This window comes from Nicotiana tabacum, chromosome 7 (assembly GCF_000715075.1).
Source record: "Nicotiana tabacum cultivar K326 chromosome 7, ASM71507v2, whole genome shotgun sequence".
Classification (NCBI taxonomy): domain Eukaryota; kingdom Viridiplantae; phylum Streptophyta; class Magnoliopsida; order Solanales; family Solanaceae; genus Nicotiana; species Nicotiana tabacum.
This window is the reverse complement of record NC_134086.1, coordinates 51,700,595-51,719,128: the sequence shown is the minus strand read 5'-3', so window position 1 is coordinate 51,719,128 and position 18,534 is coordinate 51,700,595. Positions and strand designations below refer to the sequence as shown.

At 34.7% G+C, this 18,534-nt stretch overlaps 2 protein-coding genes and 2 long non-coding RNA genes across 4 annotated transcripts; 2 read left to right on the top strand and 2 right to left on the bottom strand.

Moving 5' to 3' along the window:
* Positions 1-2,309: 2,309 nt before the first annotated feature.
* LOC107776470 (uncharacterized) lies at positions 2,310-3,864 on the bottom strand. Its single transcript, XR_001645983.2, has 2 exons — positions 3,328-3,864; positions 2,310-2,577 (listed from the first exon to the last, which is right to left on the bottom strand). It is a non-coding gene; the product is annotated as an uncharacterized LOC107776470 (long non-coding RNA).
* Positions 3,865-4,062: 198 nt separating this feature from the next.
* LOC107776468 (uncharacterized) lies at positions 4,063-12,448 on the top strand. Its single transcript, XM_016596372.2, has 4 exons — positions 4,063-4,414; positions 4,537-4,638; positions 6,278-6,404; positions 11,818-12,448. The coding sequence occupies exons 1-4, from the start codon at positions 4,196-4,198 to the stop codon at positions 12,027-12,029; spliced, it is 660 nt and encodes a 219-aa protein (XP_016451858.1). The 5' UTR covers positions 4,063-4,195; the 3' UTR covers positions 12,030-12,448.
* LOC107776469 (uncharacterized) lies at positions 7,326-11,744 on the bottom strand. The gene is made up of 3 exons (XR_001645982.2): positions 9,127-11,744; positions 8,555-8,619; positions 7,326-7,562 (listed from the first exon to the last, which is right to left on the bottom strand). It is a non-coding gene; the product is annotated as an uncharacterized LOC107776469 (long non-coding RNA).
* A 517-nt stretch (positions 12,449-12,965) lies between the features above and the next one.
* LOC107776467 (uncharacterized) lies at positions 12,966-15,482 on the top strand. Its single transcript, XM_016596370.2, has 4 exons — positions 12,966-14,414; positions 14,574-14,781; positions 14,858-14,987; positions 15,081-15,482. Exons 1-4 carry the CDS (start codon positions 13,534-13,536, stop codon positions 15,338-15,340), a joined length of 1,479 nt encoding a protein of 492 aa, XP_016451856.1. The 5' UTR covers positions 12,966-13,533; the 3' UTR covers positions 15,341-15,482.
* The last annotated feature ends 3,052 nt before the right edge of the window (positions 15,483-18,534 follow it).

Sequence of the window (18,534 nt, the reverse complement as noted above, 5' to 3'; positions counted from 1 at the left end):
AACGAACTCGTTCGAACCCTCGAAATGCCAGAAACAACGCTAAATCTAAGAATCACCCCCCTAAAACCAATTGAATCAAACTTATGAACTTCAAGTTCTTCATTTCACATCCAACGTAACGGAACACACTTATACTACTTAGATTTGCACCAAATTTTGCGTGCAAGTCTTAAATGACAATACAAAACTATTTCTGGTCTCGGAATTCCGTTCAGACCTCGATAACACAAAAATCCGCTCCAAACCAAATATTTAAGAACTTTAAAATCCTTAAGAAATCGACTTTCACTATTAGCGCCAAAACGCTCCCGAATCATCTAAAACCCGATCTGGACATACGCCCAAGTCCGAAATCATCATACGAACCTGTTGGAACCTTCAAATCCGGATTCCGAGGTCGTTTACTCAAAATGTTGACCGAAGTCAAACTTGGCCTTTTAAGCCAACCTTAAGGAACCAAGTGTTCCGATTTCAATCCAAACTCTTCCAAATCCCGAACCAACCATCCCGCAAGTCATAAATCAGTTAAAACAAGTACGGAAAGTCTTATTCAGGGGAATGAGATTCTAGAAAGTAAAACGACAGGTCGGATCGTTACAATATCTAAAGATGAAAAAATAAGCTTAAACAATTCTTTATTTACGATCATAACTGCATTTAGTAGAAAATATTATATTTGTATGTTTATTTTATTTTGCTCAAACACTTGTATAAAGCCACTATATAGATATCTTTTTAATCAATAAAACAAAAAAATAAATTCCCTAATCTTTACATGATATTAAAAATAAAAAATACATCTTCAATTAATTTTGTTGATTCTGACAGCAGTGGATGATGCGGTGGTGCCGGGGCAATTTTGGTCCACTTGATAGCAATATTTAGGCATTTCACAATCAAATTTTGTTTGCACTTTGAAAATATATATAGGTTCTTAAGTAATGAACTCCAATTACAATATACATATTTCAATTTCAAGACTTAAGGTTGAATTATCAAGAACTTGTAACTTGGAAATAGCATTACACACTTTATTTAAAAACAACCAAGCCTTTAACATTTAATTAAAAATATAATTTCTAAACATTAATCTTATACGAGTAAAACACTTAAAACTTTCGTTCTTACTTAACCTTGCTTAAAAGAATCTCCCCAATTTTAAAGCAAGTAAATTAGGACTAAGTTCTTTAAAAAACGACAGTTAAAAAGGGACACTTCTTCAATTTTGTAATAATGATACATATGTATTGAAAATTTGAGTTTTTAGCCAAAATTATCCCATTGGGAGCAGGTCTATGTTTATTTTTTAAATATAATCTTGAGCATCTTTAGTCTCTTATGTTTGTTAAGGTGGAGTAGTTTTGTCTTGCTAACGGAACATAGTTAACATCTAATGATGACTAAACATGCTACTCACATTTACTTTAGAAACAAAACCTAGTAGTCAGTGGCGGACCCAAGATTCTGTACAAGCGGATTCAATAAATGATAATGGTAGCTAATAATATCAGCGTTCGATTGATGACAAGCATGAGTCGATAACTTAGTTTTCTTTTTGTTCTTAACACAATCTCAAAATAAATTCATTTTAAAGTTGGCACACTAAAATTTTAACAAAGTCGAAAATATTTTGAAAAAAGGTACAACAAATTTATCTACTTTTTATTTAATTTAACAAAAGTTTATTAACCCTAAGATATTTAAATATTTTCTTATTACTAAGAAGTTGTTACTTGCAAAAAAAAAAAAAGAGAATTAAAAAAATTTCTAAATGCTAAGCCAATTCCAGTGAAAAAAGAGCTATACACCAAAGCAGAAAATTAGTATAAAATAATTAAGCCTTTATAATTAAATTAAACTAACAGATTAGAAATACTTTCGATAAATATACTTGCATGTTATATCAAAATTTAAGGAAGAAAGAACCAAAATTTACTTTGTGGATAGGTTTAGTTTTTTTTTTTTTAGTTGATTAAATTATGGAATAGTTTTTATTGTATTCAAGCAAACACGATATCGCCTACACGCTGTTCCAAATGCAGACAAAATATAAAAACTAGAAACATCATGCACTGTATTGGACTCGAACCCGGTTACCAAATGCAAACTTGAACCATCTCAACAAAGATCTAACTTCGTTTAAGTGGGTTCAAATATTATTTTTATACGCATATTCTCCGTTTTAAATATAATTTACCTATCTACACAGTATAATTTTTTTAGGAAGCAGGTTAAACTGAACCCTTTGACACCATGTGGGTCCGCCCCTGCTAGCAGTAAAACCTTTAGTGAAACATCCAAAAGAAAGGTTTACGTCAAACCACAACAAAACAATGTTTCATTAACCCGATTTTAAACAATTAAAAAATTTCATCGAGCCAAGTTGCTTGTAACAAGTCAAAGCTACAATCAAAGTTTTTATAATAAGAAACTAAATCTAAATCATATTTTTTCTAGTTTTGAAGTTATTCAATTTGATCCTGATTCTGCAACTTCTCTATTTCTGCTTTCATGTTTGAAATTTGAGGGATGCATAGTGAAAACTCTTTTTCATCTCTAAAATTTGTAAGATTTCACCTGCAATTATGAATGAATTGAACACTCGTCAAAAGATAGGAAGTAACAAGGAACATGTCTTGAACGTAAAAGACATAACTATTAGTGATAAATAGATGACTAGAAGAACTCAATAGTTTACACAAGGATAGACTTTTGTTCAATATATATAAATGGTCAAGCAGTAAACTAGTAAATTAATTTAGAATCAATTATAAAATGCTTGTTTTATGGGAGCACTAGCTTCGCAAAAATTCCATCTTGATTCTACGTTTTCCTTTTTCAATGACTGTGTGTTACGTGCTAAATGAAGAACACAGTCAATGCAATCCTAAAGGGTTGGGATGATGAACAACCCTTGAACAGACTTGCACAATTGAACTGGAAAACAAGAATTAAAGAAGAAGAAGATTGTGATTTTATTGATAGAAGACTCAATCTTTTCAGAATCCATACAATTGATCCCCTCCCTTGTATTTAACTACCCCTTCTCTACGTTTACTAACTGAATTTGCAGCTGACTTCTAACCACCTTAGCTAATATAACCGACTACTAACTACTTGTAAAGTAAAAAGACTATTATGCCCTTAGGCTCCTACCCTTCTAGTTATAGTTCATAACTGTGAAATTTTTAAGAAAAATTAATTACTCAATGGCAAAATTTTAAGGATGTGAAGCAGATTGCACACACACATAATCTCACCCAAATAATGCAGCAAGAAACCCAGAGAAAACACATTGCATAGAACTTTTGAATAATATATACTCACTCCATAGTAGATACAAGTTCAATATCTTCTTCCTGGTTTTCTATCCGTCAAGATGCCTTCAATAGCAGTATAGTAGCGTCAAACTTCCTCTTTCGTCTCATCATCCTCCGTACGCATATTATTCAATCAAATCGAATCTGTCATAGTCTTCCTTCGATCCATTCGACGAAACAAAACTTTCAATTTAGTTTCCTTCTTTACCATGGAAGCTTAGCTTTTTTTTTTTTTTTTTTTTTTTTGGAATTTGGGGAGACGGGGTTTAGCTTTTACTGTTGGTTTTTATTTTTAAATGACGATATTTGAAACTCATACCAAAAATATCTTTGGTACCCGTGGTCATATATTATAAGAAATTTCAAACTAGTTTTTAGTAAATTTTTGGAATATAATATTGGACAAAATCTTGGATTAATTTTTGAACCAAAAGTCATTTATAACTTTTGTTGGTTTGTAAGAAACCTACTTTTTGATTGTTTGTGATTTCTGAAACACTTTTTGGTGATATTCGAAAATCAAAGTTTACTTCTAAAATATCTCAAAAAAAATTCTAAACCAAACAGCTTTGGAAGAGAAGTAATTTTCCAATATTCATCATTAATGCGTAAAAGAAAAAAACAAATCATCATTCCCAGACTGAATTACTGAAAGAATGTAAGGGTAAAACGTTACTACTTGAAACCTTAGGGGTGCTTAATGTGATTAACAAAACTAAAGTCCATACATATATTGGGCCAGGATCCTCCATCGGCCCAATTACCTTCCCGGTCAAACCCCGCCGTCCAAGACTTCTCACTCAACCGAAAAACGGCGGCGACGGTCAGCAGCAAGCTCAGTTAGCGGTGTTTTCCGGAGAGAATACAGCTAAGATATGGAAAATGAGAAGAAAATAGAGAGCTATGTGGTGGTACACAACATAGCAAAGAGACACAATGTCGGAACCCTAGCTCGTAGCGCCACTGCGTTCGGCGTCTCCGAGATGATACTAGTCGGCCGTCGAGATTTCAACGCCTTCGGTAGCCACGGCTCTACCTCTCACGTCCGGTTCCGCCACTTCCACTCCCTCACCGATGCTAAAACTTTCCTCAAGGTATTCAAAAAATTCCAAAAATAAGAAATATAAACTTATTTTATGTGCATTTGAAGTATTTTATGTTATTCTAAAGCTAAAAGCAGATGTTATTTTGTTCATTTTTTAATTTTACTGAACAGGAAAGAGATTGCGATATATGTGGAGTTGAAATTACAGAAAATGCGGTGGCTGTAAATGAGCATCCTTTTAAAAGAAGTACTGCTTTCCTGCTGGGAAATGAGGTTGTGAATCTATAGTATCTTTTTGAAAGAATTACGAGAAAATACTTCACACCGTAACAAAAAATGACCATGTTTTTAAGTTTTAGCCCACCTAGCCCACATTGTACGCACTTGCAAATTCAAAATCTATGTTCTTACAACTATTGCTTCTAAAATTATGTAGTTAATTCTTTGTTCTCACAACCATTGCTTTTACTCTATCTTCTTCTCACATCTTCTACATATGCTTCAAGGGGTCGTGTATTTTCTGTTTCTGCTCTTGTGTCACTTACTTGCCATGTAAGAAAATTGAAGAGTAGAAGTCCACCATTGAACACCATTCAAAGTTTTGCTTTTGAAAATGAGTTTTTTTGAATTTGTTAGTTGTTTGGATTGGGTGTTGTTCCAATTGATTGAAAATATCAAAAGAAGTTCAAAATTTAAATTTGAAGTGATTTGGAGTAGATTTGAGCAAGATTTGAGTTAAATTTCAGAAAAGACGCAAGGAAGAAGACGAAGTCAGTTTTTTGTATAATTATGTATAATCTTGTATAATAGTGTATATGAGGGTAGAAACACACCTTATACACTATTATACACTTTTATACACCTTTATACAAGCATATGTAGACGAACTTCTCCCACGATTTTTAGTTGTAATTCTTGTTCAAAACCAGTCCAACTCTCCATTAAATGACTTCAAATTTTATATACAACCTCCTTATACTATTTCTAACAAGTCTAAATAACACCCACTCCAAATTTCTCACAAAATCAAATTTGGAATTTAAACCCACATATTTAAGCTTGTTAAAAATCTAATTTTCACCGCCCAAATGAATTTGGTTGTTGAATTAATATTTGAGTCACAGTTACTTTTTCGAAAATTAATTTAAAAACTTGAGGAATCTTTTTTAAAAATTAAATAGTAATTTTGAGAACCTATTTGAGTTGGATGTTGAATCTTAGCCTATTATTTTTGGGCTAGTTGGTTGTAAATTGAAATATGGGCTATAAAATTGAAAAGTATGGAGCTCAGTTGTTCTAATGTGAAATTTTCCCTATCTTTTTCGGCATTATTTTAAAATTGTTGAAATGTTGGTGACAATTTTGTAATGAAAACAATAAAAAAACAAATGATCCATGTAAGTTACATATAACAAGTAATCGGGAATTAGGACTTATCTGTTGTTGTTACAGTTATATAGAGTCAAGTGTTTGTGAAGAGTGTTTCTGGTCCAGTTTGAGGCTTTTATTTCAGCATAGGGACAAGTGTTAGATTTATTGAACCTATAGTTTTAGTCCTAATTGCCTTATAGGACAAATATATAGTATTAGAATAGAATGAGCCTGAATAGAGCAGAATGGGTAAAAAGATTCACAGCCCATTCCTACTAGTTCAAGATTGATGTGTGGTCGATTGATGTTAAATGGTGTTCACATTTTAATCAAATGATGCTCTTTCCTCAACCAAAATATAGTACAATAAAAACTCTAAGCAATTTCTGAAAGTTTTGGCCTAGAGGTGTTAGCAATTACTTGTTCTTTCTTATGCTCGGGAAATATGTTACTGATTTCTCGTCATCTGTTTTGGAAATAAGTATTAGGGTTGGAAAGTAATTCGCCTAATGATATTTGTTTGCATAAATTGGTGTTGTAGGGTACTGGACTTTCTGCAAAAGAGTGTGAGATATGTGATTTCTTTGTATATATTCCACAATATGGGTGTGGTACTGCTTCGTTGAATGTGACAGTCGCTGCTTCCATTGTTCTACATCAATTTGGAGGTAACCTCTATAGAAAATCACTGCTTCTCCTTTTATCTTATTTTTCCTATTCTGTTTTTGGTGACTGTTCCCATATACTCATGTTTGCTACGATCTTCTTTGGGGTTGAGGGCCAACTCATTTAGTGAGCTCCCTGCCTTCCACAGTTGAGGTGGAGGGTTCAAACCCCATCATTAACGTGGCATCCTCTTCTCCCTCCCCTGATGTAGCATAAAAATTTTAAACAAACAAAATAATTTTGTATCTCATTCTGCAAGTAAGAAGGACCATAGTTTTTCTGCGTGGTTTATTTCTACATTTCGTGCTTTATCTTTTGCTAACATCTTTTGCTAACACTGCTTACGAATAAGAAAAGAAATGTAAGGTTTTTGGTTCTCATTCCTTTTTTCTAATATAAGTATATGGTAAACCCCACCCTGTCACCCCTCTATCTAGGAGTTCACAGTGGCCGGTGGCCGGTTCTCAGTTTGCTCCCCTGGTGACACAAACCCCTTTATGGCCAGTGGTGGAAGTCCTTACCACAAAACTATTCCTTGCCATTTATCTCATGCTCCGCACTGTTCTTTCATATTGACTTTTCTTCACGCGACAAGATATTACTCTCACCTTTGTCGTTCATACCGAATTCATCAAGATTGCTAGCCTTTGGTTTTCACATGGTCGAAATGTTGCTGCATTGCCATTTTCACTTATTAGCCTTCTAACCAATAATGAGAAGTTGGAGTCTATCTTTGATTGATAATGTGAAAGAGGGTTATATTTGATCATGAAAAGGGGATTAGTATCACGCCCCAAAATGGATTGAGACGTGGCCGGCGCCCAATGCCTATCAACTTGCACAGAGCGAACCGTAATGATGTAGTACATGCCCAATTCGCATCCACGATCCAATTTATTAATCAATCAACAACGTTTAACGAATAAAGTGAACTAAATACCATTTCAATTAGAGTCTATAACCCAAAATATTACGTAGTTCATCTGTGAACCCTCTAGGACGCTATGAATAAAGGGATAAAATAACGGGTCTAGCCCGCATACAAGAGGAAGTAATTGAATAGAGTATTCTAACGAAGTCAAAGGCGGGCTCTAAAAGCATAAAGCTACAGGAATCCTAGCTCGTACACTGACCGTCCTGCGCCTGACCAACCGCTCAACCTAACACCATTTAAACAAATGATGCTTGAGTATCAAAATACTCAGATATGCATCGTAGCCGCCACTCGTGGTGGGGCAAGCGTTATACAGATATAAAGAATATATCAGATGCATAAAAGATAAATTAAATAACTAGTTTAATTTATCGAAGCAGATAATGTGAACTCAATTTAAGATGCATGAGAGATAAATCAAGTAGATAGTTTAATTTATCAAGCATGTAAAGAAACACAAGTCAATTAAAGCATGTTTCGGATTCTTAAGACCATTCAAGTGTCATCTAACTTATAATTTCAGTGACAAACTCAAAGTATCACAACATTAGTCTGTTATATGACAATAAAACACAGACACCTTCCATCCGTGTTTCAATATTATGCACACAAATGGTGCTGGAATATATCGGGATGCCATCCACAATGACTGCCGTACATCCCCAAACAGTTAGGCCAATGTATACCGTCAAAGATCCAAGACGGCTGCCATACTAGACAAATCACATTCTTTGGTTTCTCTTTTCAAAATCATGGCCATTGGTCGAAAATCATTTCTTTATGTAGTACATCAAGGACCCAAGAAGGTTGTCGTACAACTCCCGCACTTGTAGACGACACACGCTTGTCGCTATGTATATTATTTCGAGTCATGGCCTAATAGATGAATTTCCCTTTATTAATGAAGTGTCCAATTTCATGTGTTAAGTGAAAATCAAGAGATACGAGCACAACAATATGTTCGAAAGCATGTTAAAACACTTCATGCACATCATATAAATAGTATGGTGCATTACGCTATAGCACAGAGATTAAAAATCATAGACACTTTTTTATATAACTCAAAACGTAGCATTTTAGGCGATTTTATCGTTTAGTCCCAACCAAAGAGTAAACCATGCAAGATTGTCCGTCACATGCATGTAATCTCATCAAGTTACTATACCGAAACTACATATTAATTTTGAGAACACACAAGAAGGTAGAAGCTAAGCATACCTCGAAATCTCTTTAAATAAGCTAAATATCGCGCCGGTTGTCCAATGATGCCCAACAATGTCAATCTACATATATAAATTCATGGATGTCAATAACGTGTCACATCGCTACTAATTTAACCAAGTGTTCTACACTTAGACTTAGTTTCCAAAAATTCCATAATCCTCCGTTTTTAGGTGATACCATGGTTAATCACCTTAAATAATTCCAACAATTGCGTCAATACATTCATTAGTGTCGTATAAGTTTTCCATTAAAAACCCATAAGCACTATTCATCGTCTCCTCACCAACCTCGCAACCTCCATTAATGTCAAGTTAGGGCTTTGCACTTATTGTCAATCCAACCACCAGCCAACTCAAATAATACCTTTTACAACCATATGTACTCATAAATAACTCATATTTATTGTTCACAAGTGTAGAAATTAGCTTCTTGAATAAAAACTAAAAAATCAACTTTAGGGATTTTAAAGCACCTTGGTGTTCTTGTTGAAATCTAGCCAATCCAAAGATATATTGATGTAAGTGTTAACTAACTTTAATTAACACAAAATATAGGACAAAACTTACCTTGGATGGCGTTGGAAGGGGTCTTGGCCGAGAGCTCTTGAAGAACTAAACTTAGCTATTTGTTTGGTTTCTTTGCAACTGTAAAGACCCAACTACAGAGGAAAGGTATTTTATGTCTAATGGCTACTGATTTGTTTGGACCCCACTTAATTGGAAAAACTTATCATTTTGAGTGATTAGGAAATAGCATTATGTATTTAAGTTCAATTTGGTCTTTAGCTGCTCTATGACGCATCTTTTATCAGAATGGTTATACCATGGAAAGATTGGGGACCATCTTTCAAAAATGAACCCGGACGCATTTCTTGCGTGGCCGAACCCATAGATCTTGATGTATGCCTATCTTTTACTTGGACTACAAAAATGCATTCTTCGAGATCCCCACGGAGCGGTATTCAAATTAAGACTACAATCATACATATTCGATACATGCTTCAATATTGGACCAGTCCTTGAATAGTTCAAAATGATGTGGTGGCCAAGATATGGACCGCTTAAAGAAAGGATGCCTCTCATCAATTTAGTCCATTATGGTTTTCTTTACCATTCTGGACTACTAAATTCAGTTCTAGTTGTTGCCATCTCACGAAATTGGCCCGTTCGCCAACTTGACGTGAAAAATGCCTTCCTCCATGGTCTTTGACTTTAAGAGGTATACATGCAACAACCTCCTGGATTTGTTGATCCTTCTAAGCATACTCATCTTTGTCGCTTTCATAAGGCCATTGTTGGTCTTCATCAAGCACAATTGGCATGCTTTCAACGGTTCAGTACCTATCTTCTCCAAAGTGGCTTTCGTCAGAGTGTTGCAGATACCTCCATCTATCTTTTTTCACCATTCCTCTACTGGCTGTATCATCCTTTTGCCTTTATGTTGATGACATCATCTTAACCGGTGACAACGGATCTCTTCTCACTCAATTTATTCCCCGTCTCAGTAAATATTTTGCCATGAAGGACTTGGGTTATTTCGTCCCTTTTTGCCTTTCTTTTTTGGTTTTGTAATTCCATCTCCCATTTGGAATATAATTAAATATTCATATTCCGTCCATGTACCCGGAACAATGTATATACTCCATGCGTCCCTAACTTATGTGGCACCGTTCAGATTTCGAGAGTTAAACTTCTAAATTTTGACCGTGAATTTGGATATAGAATCTTAAGTTTTTTGAAATAAAATCTACATATTTAAAAACTATATAAAAAGTATTATAAGTCACAATAATTAACAATTTATGAAATTTGAAAAGCATACGAAAAAATTGCGGTCAAAGAATAACTCGTTTGACTCTTGATGGTGCCACATAAATTGGGACAAAAGGAGCAAGTATTAACATGTCCGATAATATTTTCCTCAATCCGTCGGCATCAATGGTGCACAAAAAAATATTTGTTATATTCTTATGTGCGCTTAATGTATTAAACTTAATTGAAAAAAATCGAAGCGCTACAATTTGGAACTAGTACATGTGGCTATTTGAAAGATTTCTGATCTCTCTCGTCTCAATGGTTCAAAGGAAAGGACCTTTGAGTGGGCACATAAGTTATGGACGTCTATCAGCTTGTCCGTTAAGGTCTTGTTATGCAATCAAGAACTTTTCTCATATAAGCATTTTGAAAGTCCTCCAAATTGGTAAGTAAATAAAACAGAATTTTGTAGTTTTAGAAGGCATAAAGAATTTGACGTTGGCTATATCAAAGGAAAAACTTGAATCTGCAAATCTGATTAAGCTGTATTAGTTGGTTTTAAAAGGTTACACACTTATGTGGTATACTTGGTTCTCTGTACAATTCCTGATCAGCAGAAGAGCAAGAAAGTTTCACGTTGATTAGTTGGTTAACCGGCACCACAGTGTTGCCTATGAACTGCTTGTCTGCTTTTGCGTCGAATGATCTTGAGGATTGACAGCAAAATCAAGGAAGAGGTTGCTAAGTGTATTGCTTATACTCTAGGTAGGAAAATTGTTCTTGCTGTAAAATGCATTGAAATTATGGGAAAGCTAGCGTGCTGGATTACTGAGAGACTATCTGCTAGATTTCTTAAGTAAAATAAATAAGTAATTTGAGCGAATATTACTTTTTCAAAATATACACTTTAGATTCTTCAATGAAAAAATGTATAGTTTTTTGCTTTAATCTCTTCTATTGAATCTAAAATACTTTTATGGAAACTGCAGCTTTCATAGGCTTCATCATTAGTAATTTGATGCTAGAATACTTGTGCAGCTGTGGCAACTGATGGGCTAAAGCCGTCGTCTTTTACACTACAATGTCTAGAAAATCAGAAACAAAATCTTCTTGTCAAGGCATCACAGATACATAAAACACCGGAAATTAGCTGTAATTAACCTTTAGTGTCAACCAACTATGAATATCCTGTATGGTGTGGTGTCCGTCTTCTGCCATTAGATCAGTTGAATATCATCGATCCAATGGCTAAAAGAGATGACTGCATCATGCGTTAGCTGTATAAAAATTGAAGTCACTGAGTGCTGCTGCTGAGAGCTATAGTTTAGCACCGTTTTAATGGCTCTGATTTTATATGTTCGTTTAGTTTATGTTGTCTAGATTCTCTATAGCACTTGTGTACGTGTTTTTTTGCCGACCTTTCTACACAATTTTTACTTTATATAATCATGTAGTTTTAGCTAGGTTGTGGACTGAAAGTTGGAACTAATTTTTTTTTTTCAGTTTGGGCTGGATTCTCTGAGAGAACACGTGAGGGAAACAAGTTTATTGTAGCTGAAAGACCTTCGAAACAGGCGAAGAAAAATTACTGCATGGAAACGTCTGAATCTATTGCCGAGGAGCGAAGATTGAAGAGGGAATCAAATGGGTTCTTTGAAGATACTGGAAAGGAGGAATCACCTTCAAATCTTTTAGATACCTTGTTTGATAATTAGTGCCGGAAAAAAAAAAAAAAACAAGTTATGCATCCTTCAGCTTCATCCACAAGGCCAGGCTGATTTATTTGGACAGAACCGAAGCAAGTCAACTGTCAAAAGGGAATTTTGGTTATTAGTGGAGTAAACTACGGAAAATAGGAATTTAGAACCTAAGTAGTGTCACTGATTAGCCATCATAGAATATAGCATTTTCACATGAATTTTGTATCTACAAGTATTTTGTAAAGAGATTGCAGGTTTAGCATGTTTCAGTCCCCTGTTTGATGTATTGAAAAGCTAATACTAGACGGAACTATTTCAGAGGGGCCAGGTGCCATTTTCTGATCGTGGATCAAGCATGTTCTTTGTACACTTGAAGCTCGGTCTTAAGACGGCCATTGCACAATTTTATAATATTAAGTTGAGAGTTCAGACTAGCCAAATGATTGCAATTGTAGCTCTATTCAGCAAATGATTGCAAATGTACATAATGTATATAGTATCTCCTTTTGCATCAGCGATCCTCTCACAATGTCAAAGTGTTAGGTAATGCCTGGGAATTGTGCCTTGATTGGCTCACCTCCATCTCTATTTGACTTTACTCTAGTAGATCAGAATGTAGAGGTAGAACTAGAAATTTCAATGGCATTAAAGCACTTAAATGCCTTATATAAATAAATGGTCTTTATACGCCAAAAATAAGTTGTGAGACTATGGTCATGAGTTGCATTTGCATCTGCCAGAAGAGAATGGATCATCCTGTCCTGTAAAGAATGATAATAACATGGTAGAAATCATTTCAAAAAGGATATATAAATGTCATATGTTATTCCACCTTTATCAACTAAATACTTGACTAGCTGTTGCGTGTCATGTGGCAACTTAACTCTACACCTTTTATGTGTAGCTTCTGTTAAAGCATATTAAACTTTATATTACAAGACTAATAAACTGCTCCATTGCTAGAATTTTTCTTGGTTTTAGACGTCTTTCCATTGACTAATATGGGAAAAGCTTAGGTAGATGAAGGTCATCCATTATAATATATCAATCAAGACTAGAAAAACTTTGATGATTTCTCTTTCTTTACAGTTGTTTAAATATCCAAGAGAAAGAAAGTCCTTGTTCACAGGTAGGAGTTAGGTATTTTTTTTGTTGTCACAGACAAGAAGCTCAACCATTAAGCCACTATGGTCAAACATTTGTAAGTTCTAACCCCCACCTTCATTTCTTGGAGCAGTTGGGATGTGCTTTTGTCTCTTTATCTAACGTTTAACTTGCTCTGCTCAGACTTTCACCAGTAAAGACACAACATCCTTTTCAATGGGAATCAACATTTTCTAAATCACTAACGTGAGAAGTACTATAAATGTGATACACAAAGTGCACATATGATAGTCAGCCAAAAATAAATGTTACTTATGAGAGTTCTGTTCCTTCTTTTAGAAATTAATCCTTCCTTGTAGCTCTTTCATACCTTCAATTAAGGCTTAGTTCAAGAGAATTGACTAACCTCAAACTCATGCAGTCAAGAGAGGTTCCAGTGCAGCTTTCATGCAGAAAACAGTTTTCCTGCATGTTGCATGTCTTCAGCCGGAGAATTCACTGGCTTTGCTCGAGGATACGGTGGCTGATGTGGCGACGTCCGAGGTCTAAGGTGGTGATCAAGAGGTTTGGTAAGTTGAATTCAAGAGGACATCATGGCCCGCTCAAAGAAAAACCAAGCATCAAATCATTAACAACTCATCCAAATGCCCAAACTAGGCCTATTCGACTAGCCACTTTCAATGCTGCATTATTTTCCCTTGCACCAGCTGTGCCTAAGGCTGAAAAATCAGTCATATTTTCTCATGATGATGATGATGACGGTTTCAAATTTCAAAACCAGGTAAAGTCTGAGATTAATAGTCGTCCTAAGAGCATATTGAAACATTCCCCTCTTCATCCCACATTAATAAATGGTGCAAAACCAAAGCCAAAAGTTTCAATAAACCTTCCTGAGAATGAGATTTCATTAGCTCAGAACAGGGTATTCGGTATGTTGGAAGATGACTCCACCAAGATTTTGAGTTTAAACAACAACAGTCTAGCTCCTGTTAGGTCTCCGATATGCTTCCCCGCGATGGCTAAATGGATGAATAATGATTATGGAGGCGACTACTTGAGTGGAACAAGGTCTATTCTTGATGTGTTGAAAGAAGTGGATGCTGATATATTGGCTTTACAAGATGTGAAGGCAGAGGAAGAGAAAGATATGAGCCCTTTATCTGATTTGGCTCATGCTCTTGGTATGCACTATGTGTTTGCTGAAAGCTGGGCTCCTGAATTTGGTAATGCTATTTTATCCAAATGGCCTATTAAGAGATGGAGAATACAGAAAATCTTTGATGATAAAGATTTCAGGTGCCACTCTTGGAACTTACACTACTGTTAAAACTTTCATTGACAATATCTATGTTTAAGGAATTGTATGTACTACTTTATCTAAAAGTTTAAACTATCATAAACTAGAATACTTTTATTTTGTTCTTCAAAAGTTTAAACATGTATTGATTGGTGCAGGAATGTGCTTAAGGCTACGATTGATGTACCACGGATGGGAGAGTTGAACTTCTGTTGCACTCAACTTGATCATTTAGATGAGAATTGGAGAATGAAACAAGTTAATGCGATAATTCAATCAAATGACAATCCTCACATTTTAGCAGGAGGTTTGAATTCTCTTGATGCCTCAGATTACTCAATAGAGAGATGGACTGATATTGTGAAGGTAAAAAAGAGAATCCCAAATCTTATACCATTCTTTCTTGGATTACTAGTTGATCACACAAATTCTCTATAAACAGTATTATGAGGAGATAGGGAAGCCAACTCCAAGAGTTGAGGTCATGAAATTCTTGAAAGGGAAAGAGTACAGTGATGCTAAAGAATTTGCAGGGGAATGTGAGTCAGTTGTTATCATTGCTAAAGGCCAAAGTATGAATCTTTATCTTAAGGTTTCTATGAAATCTCTCTCCTCTTTGCTTGGAACCATTTTTCTCAATCATGTTCTATGTCATTTTGGTACAGATGTGCAAGGAACATGCAAGTATGGAACTCGAGTTGATTATATTTTGGGTTCACAAGGCCTGCCTTATGCATTTGTACCTGGATCATACTCTGTTGTTTCGTCGAAAGGCACGTCCGATCATCATATAGTTAAGGTGGAAATCATGAAAGTTGCAGGCAGTGGTAGGAAGAATAGTAGGAAACAGAAGAAAGTAAAACAGAAAATTGTGAGGATGACAAGTTCTTGTTCTTCAAGAGGGATTTGGCAATCAAACACCTAGCAATTGTGGTTATTAGGTGTTGAGGTCTTTAGCCTCTTCTTTTTCTTTGTCCTTGTTTTTCCTCTTGAGGTGTATACATTATTGCATCTTTCTACTTTGTGACTGACTACAGTTTCATTACATGTAGAGTTTAAGATATTGAGGGGAAGTCAATCATGATATAGATCTATGTTCTGCCTTTTTGTTTGGCCTAGCTAATTGAGTCTATCAACATTCTACACTATTAAGTTCACCTTCTTAGCCAACAAGGGTTGTGGTGGAATGGTAAGTGCTACTTCATCCTTAACCAGAGGTCTCGAGTTCGAGCCCCTGGGTATGGAATCACCTTTGTTAGGGAGCGTGCGAATTCGGATTTAGTCGGGTCCTAATATGGGTACCGGACACCGAGTGAGAAATCAAAAATGAAAAAAATTCACCTATTTAATATTTTGTAGCTCTTAATTCAAGAGCCGGCTTAAGGATAAGGGTGAGATTTAAAGAGCCTGTATTTCAAAGAATCCCTAATTAGCTTTCAAAGAAAAGTTATTTACTAGTATTAGTTTTGTAATAATTTGGGATCATATGGAATTGCGTAGATAGATAATTCATTTAATTAATTTCAACTAGTTCGAAATTGAGGTATAGTTGATTGATTGTCCAGATTGTAAAGATGTGGATCCCAAACATGTAAATTCTAAGAAGCTAAAAACTAATTAGATCAATATCTGGCATTAGGTTAAAATATTAATAAAGTCAACCCTAAAAAAGTCCACATTTGCAGGCCGAATTAGTTAAATAATAAAAATTCGGCAAAGGTAGTATTCCTGCTGTCCCAAAAATGTAGTCTTACATTTTCTTTTGGATTGTTTTTAAAAAGTTTGTCCTCGTAATTACGGGTTACACGCTCGATGTGCGTCCATAAGATTAGTACTATATAAAAGTACAAAACTCCTAATCAAAATATTGTTCGTTTTTTTACCTTTTGAAAATAGACTTCATATTAGACAAAATTGTAATTTAGTTATTTTTTAATATTTAAGATTTTAAAACCAATTAAAATTTTAGTTATTAAATTTTTTCTTATTTAAATTACGTAAAAAGTACTAATATTCAAAATTTAAAAATTGATATTGTTTGGTAGAAATAGGAGTATTCCGTTTTCTTTTCCTTATATAAGTTGACGGCAATTTCCACATGAAATATGTTTCACATTCATTCTTTTTATATTAGGCGCTTCTTATTCTAACGAGAAGCTTTCTATATATTGTTAAAAATAAGAAGTTTATACTTAATTAAATATTTATTCTAATTAGTAAATATAGCTTTTAAATATTATATAAATTGATAAATAGAAAAATATTATTCGAGTGAGAAAGAAATTCAAAAATTATCTGTATCCTCTACACTATCACAAAAGCATGAAGACTCGATGTATAATTAAGACTTTGAATTAACTAATAAGCAAAAACATTCAGTTCAAAACTTTTCTTTATGTAAGTAAAATTATTTTCAGTTGATAAGACTCTTAAGGTGCATAAATTTATTGACAAAAAGAGCATTGACAGTGAAAAAAATAAGAAAATAGACCAAAAGTAATTATAATATAGTAGCAAAGTCGAATTGCTAAAATATAAAACCGAAGCAATAAGCATATACTAGCTAGGGGTGCTCATGAAAAAACTGAAAAAATAAACCAAATATGAAAAGCCAATAATTTTCGATTTTGATTTTGAATTTTAAAAAACTACCAAACTAACTATAAAATTATAGAAGTGAACTAGGTTTAAGGTGAATATATTGAATGATAATTGAGGACTTTTATGGGAGGGGCATGATTTCTTTCTTTATTAAGTTAGCTATATTGGATCAACATTATTAATTTTTTTTGAACAGTAGGAAATATATTAATAATAACTAACTGTCAAGTTTTGACAAATTACAACCCATATTGCCGCAGTTGGCACTTACATTTGAACTACAGCCTTCTAAGGCATCAACATTCCCTAAAGCAGCCAACTTAGTGCATATCTTAGTAGAAGTAATTTTTACAAAACAAAAGCCCTCCATGTCCCTTTGATATTGTGTCATCGCCGGTTCAGGTGGGGTCGCCAACAGACAAAGCTTATTTATATTGGACTACATGAGTGCATCCCTAGCCAAAACATGTGCCACCTCGTTTCCTTCCCTGAAGCTATGCTTGAGGGTTACCTGGCCCTTCTGCCTCGCTTGAAGAAGTAACAACCTGCATGCATAAATTAAACTTGCGTAAGTAGGGTGGTCATGTTCAATCATGTTTATTGTTTCTGATGCGTCTGTTTTTATTTCTACTGGAAGCAGGCTGTGTGTGATAATCAGCTAGAGGCCTTCCTGTAGAGCTTGAAGTTCCACTTGAGCAGCTGAGAGTGTGGGCACTTTCATGGTGAACGCCATTATCCAGTGACTTGCATTGTTTCTTACAACTCCACCAAGTCCGCCTTGGCTTTTATCTGTGTTGAAGGCACCGTCTATGTTTAGTTTAAGCCATCCGTGTGGTGGCTTGTGCCATCTTACCTTTATAGATTTGTGCGGGGAGTTTGTTATGGACTTTTCAGTCATGAGCTTATACTCAAGAGATAGGTTGATTATTGTGGGCCATTGTAGTTTGTGAGAGGTATTGTTGTGATTATTATTATTCCTGTTTTTTCAAATGTTCCATATCGCAAAGGGGAAGACTTTACTCCAAGCATTACTAGAAATCCGGTAATTAGCGATCCAAAAAAGCGACCAACATTGGTCGGTTTAGGTAAATTACCGATCAAAATTCGTCCAAACACGCTTGGTCGCTATTTTGGTGGCCGTTTTAGTATACCGACCAAGGTTGTTCGCTAATTACCAACCAATGTTGGTCGCAAAGGTAAAAAGACCAAATGTGTAATTTAAAGTACATACCGACCAACTTTGGTCGGTAATAATATTTTAATAATTTAATTTTACCGATTAAAGTTGGTCGGTATATTTAAATTACGTTATGTTATTAATTATTAAAATTTAAAAATTAGCGACCAAAGTTGGTCGGTAAAGTAAAATATATATATTTTTAAAAAAAATTAAATTTAACCATACCGACCAAAGTTGGTCGGTAAGGTTGAAATCTGGGTAATCCTTGTTCAATAACCGACCAACTTTGGTCGGTAATTTTTAATTTTTTAATTTTTTTTAAAATTAAGCGACCAAGG

Bases quoted from the DNA above. Each gene is read 5' to 3' on its own strand.
- LOC107776468 (XM_016596372.2), top strand. From the start codon at position 4,196: ATGGAAAATGAGAAGAAAATAGAGAGCTATGTGGTGGTACACAACATA. The intron at 4,415-4,536 runs GTATTCAAAAAA...TTTACTGAACAG, and splicing joins ATGCTAAAACTTTCCTCAAG to GAAAGAGATTGCGATATATG. The intron at 6,405-11,817 runs GTAACCTCTATA...TTTTTTTTTCAG, and splicing joins TGTTCTACATCAATTTGGAG to TTTGGGCTGGATTCTCTGAG.
- LOC107776467 (XM_016596370.2), top strand. From the start codon at position 13,534: ATGCAGTCAAGAGAGGTTCCAGTGCAGCTTTCATGCAGAAAACAGTTT. The intron at 14,782-14,857 runs GTAAAAAAGAGA...CTCTATAAACAG, and splicing joins GATGGACTGATATTGTGAAG to TATTATGAGGAGATAGGGAA. The intron at 14,988-15,080 runs GTATGAATCTTT...ATTTTGGTACAG, and splicing joins TATCATTGCTAAAGGCCAAA to ATGTGCAAGGAACATGCAAG.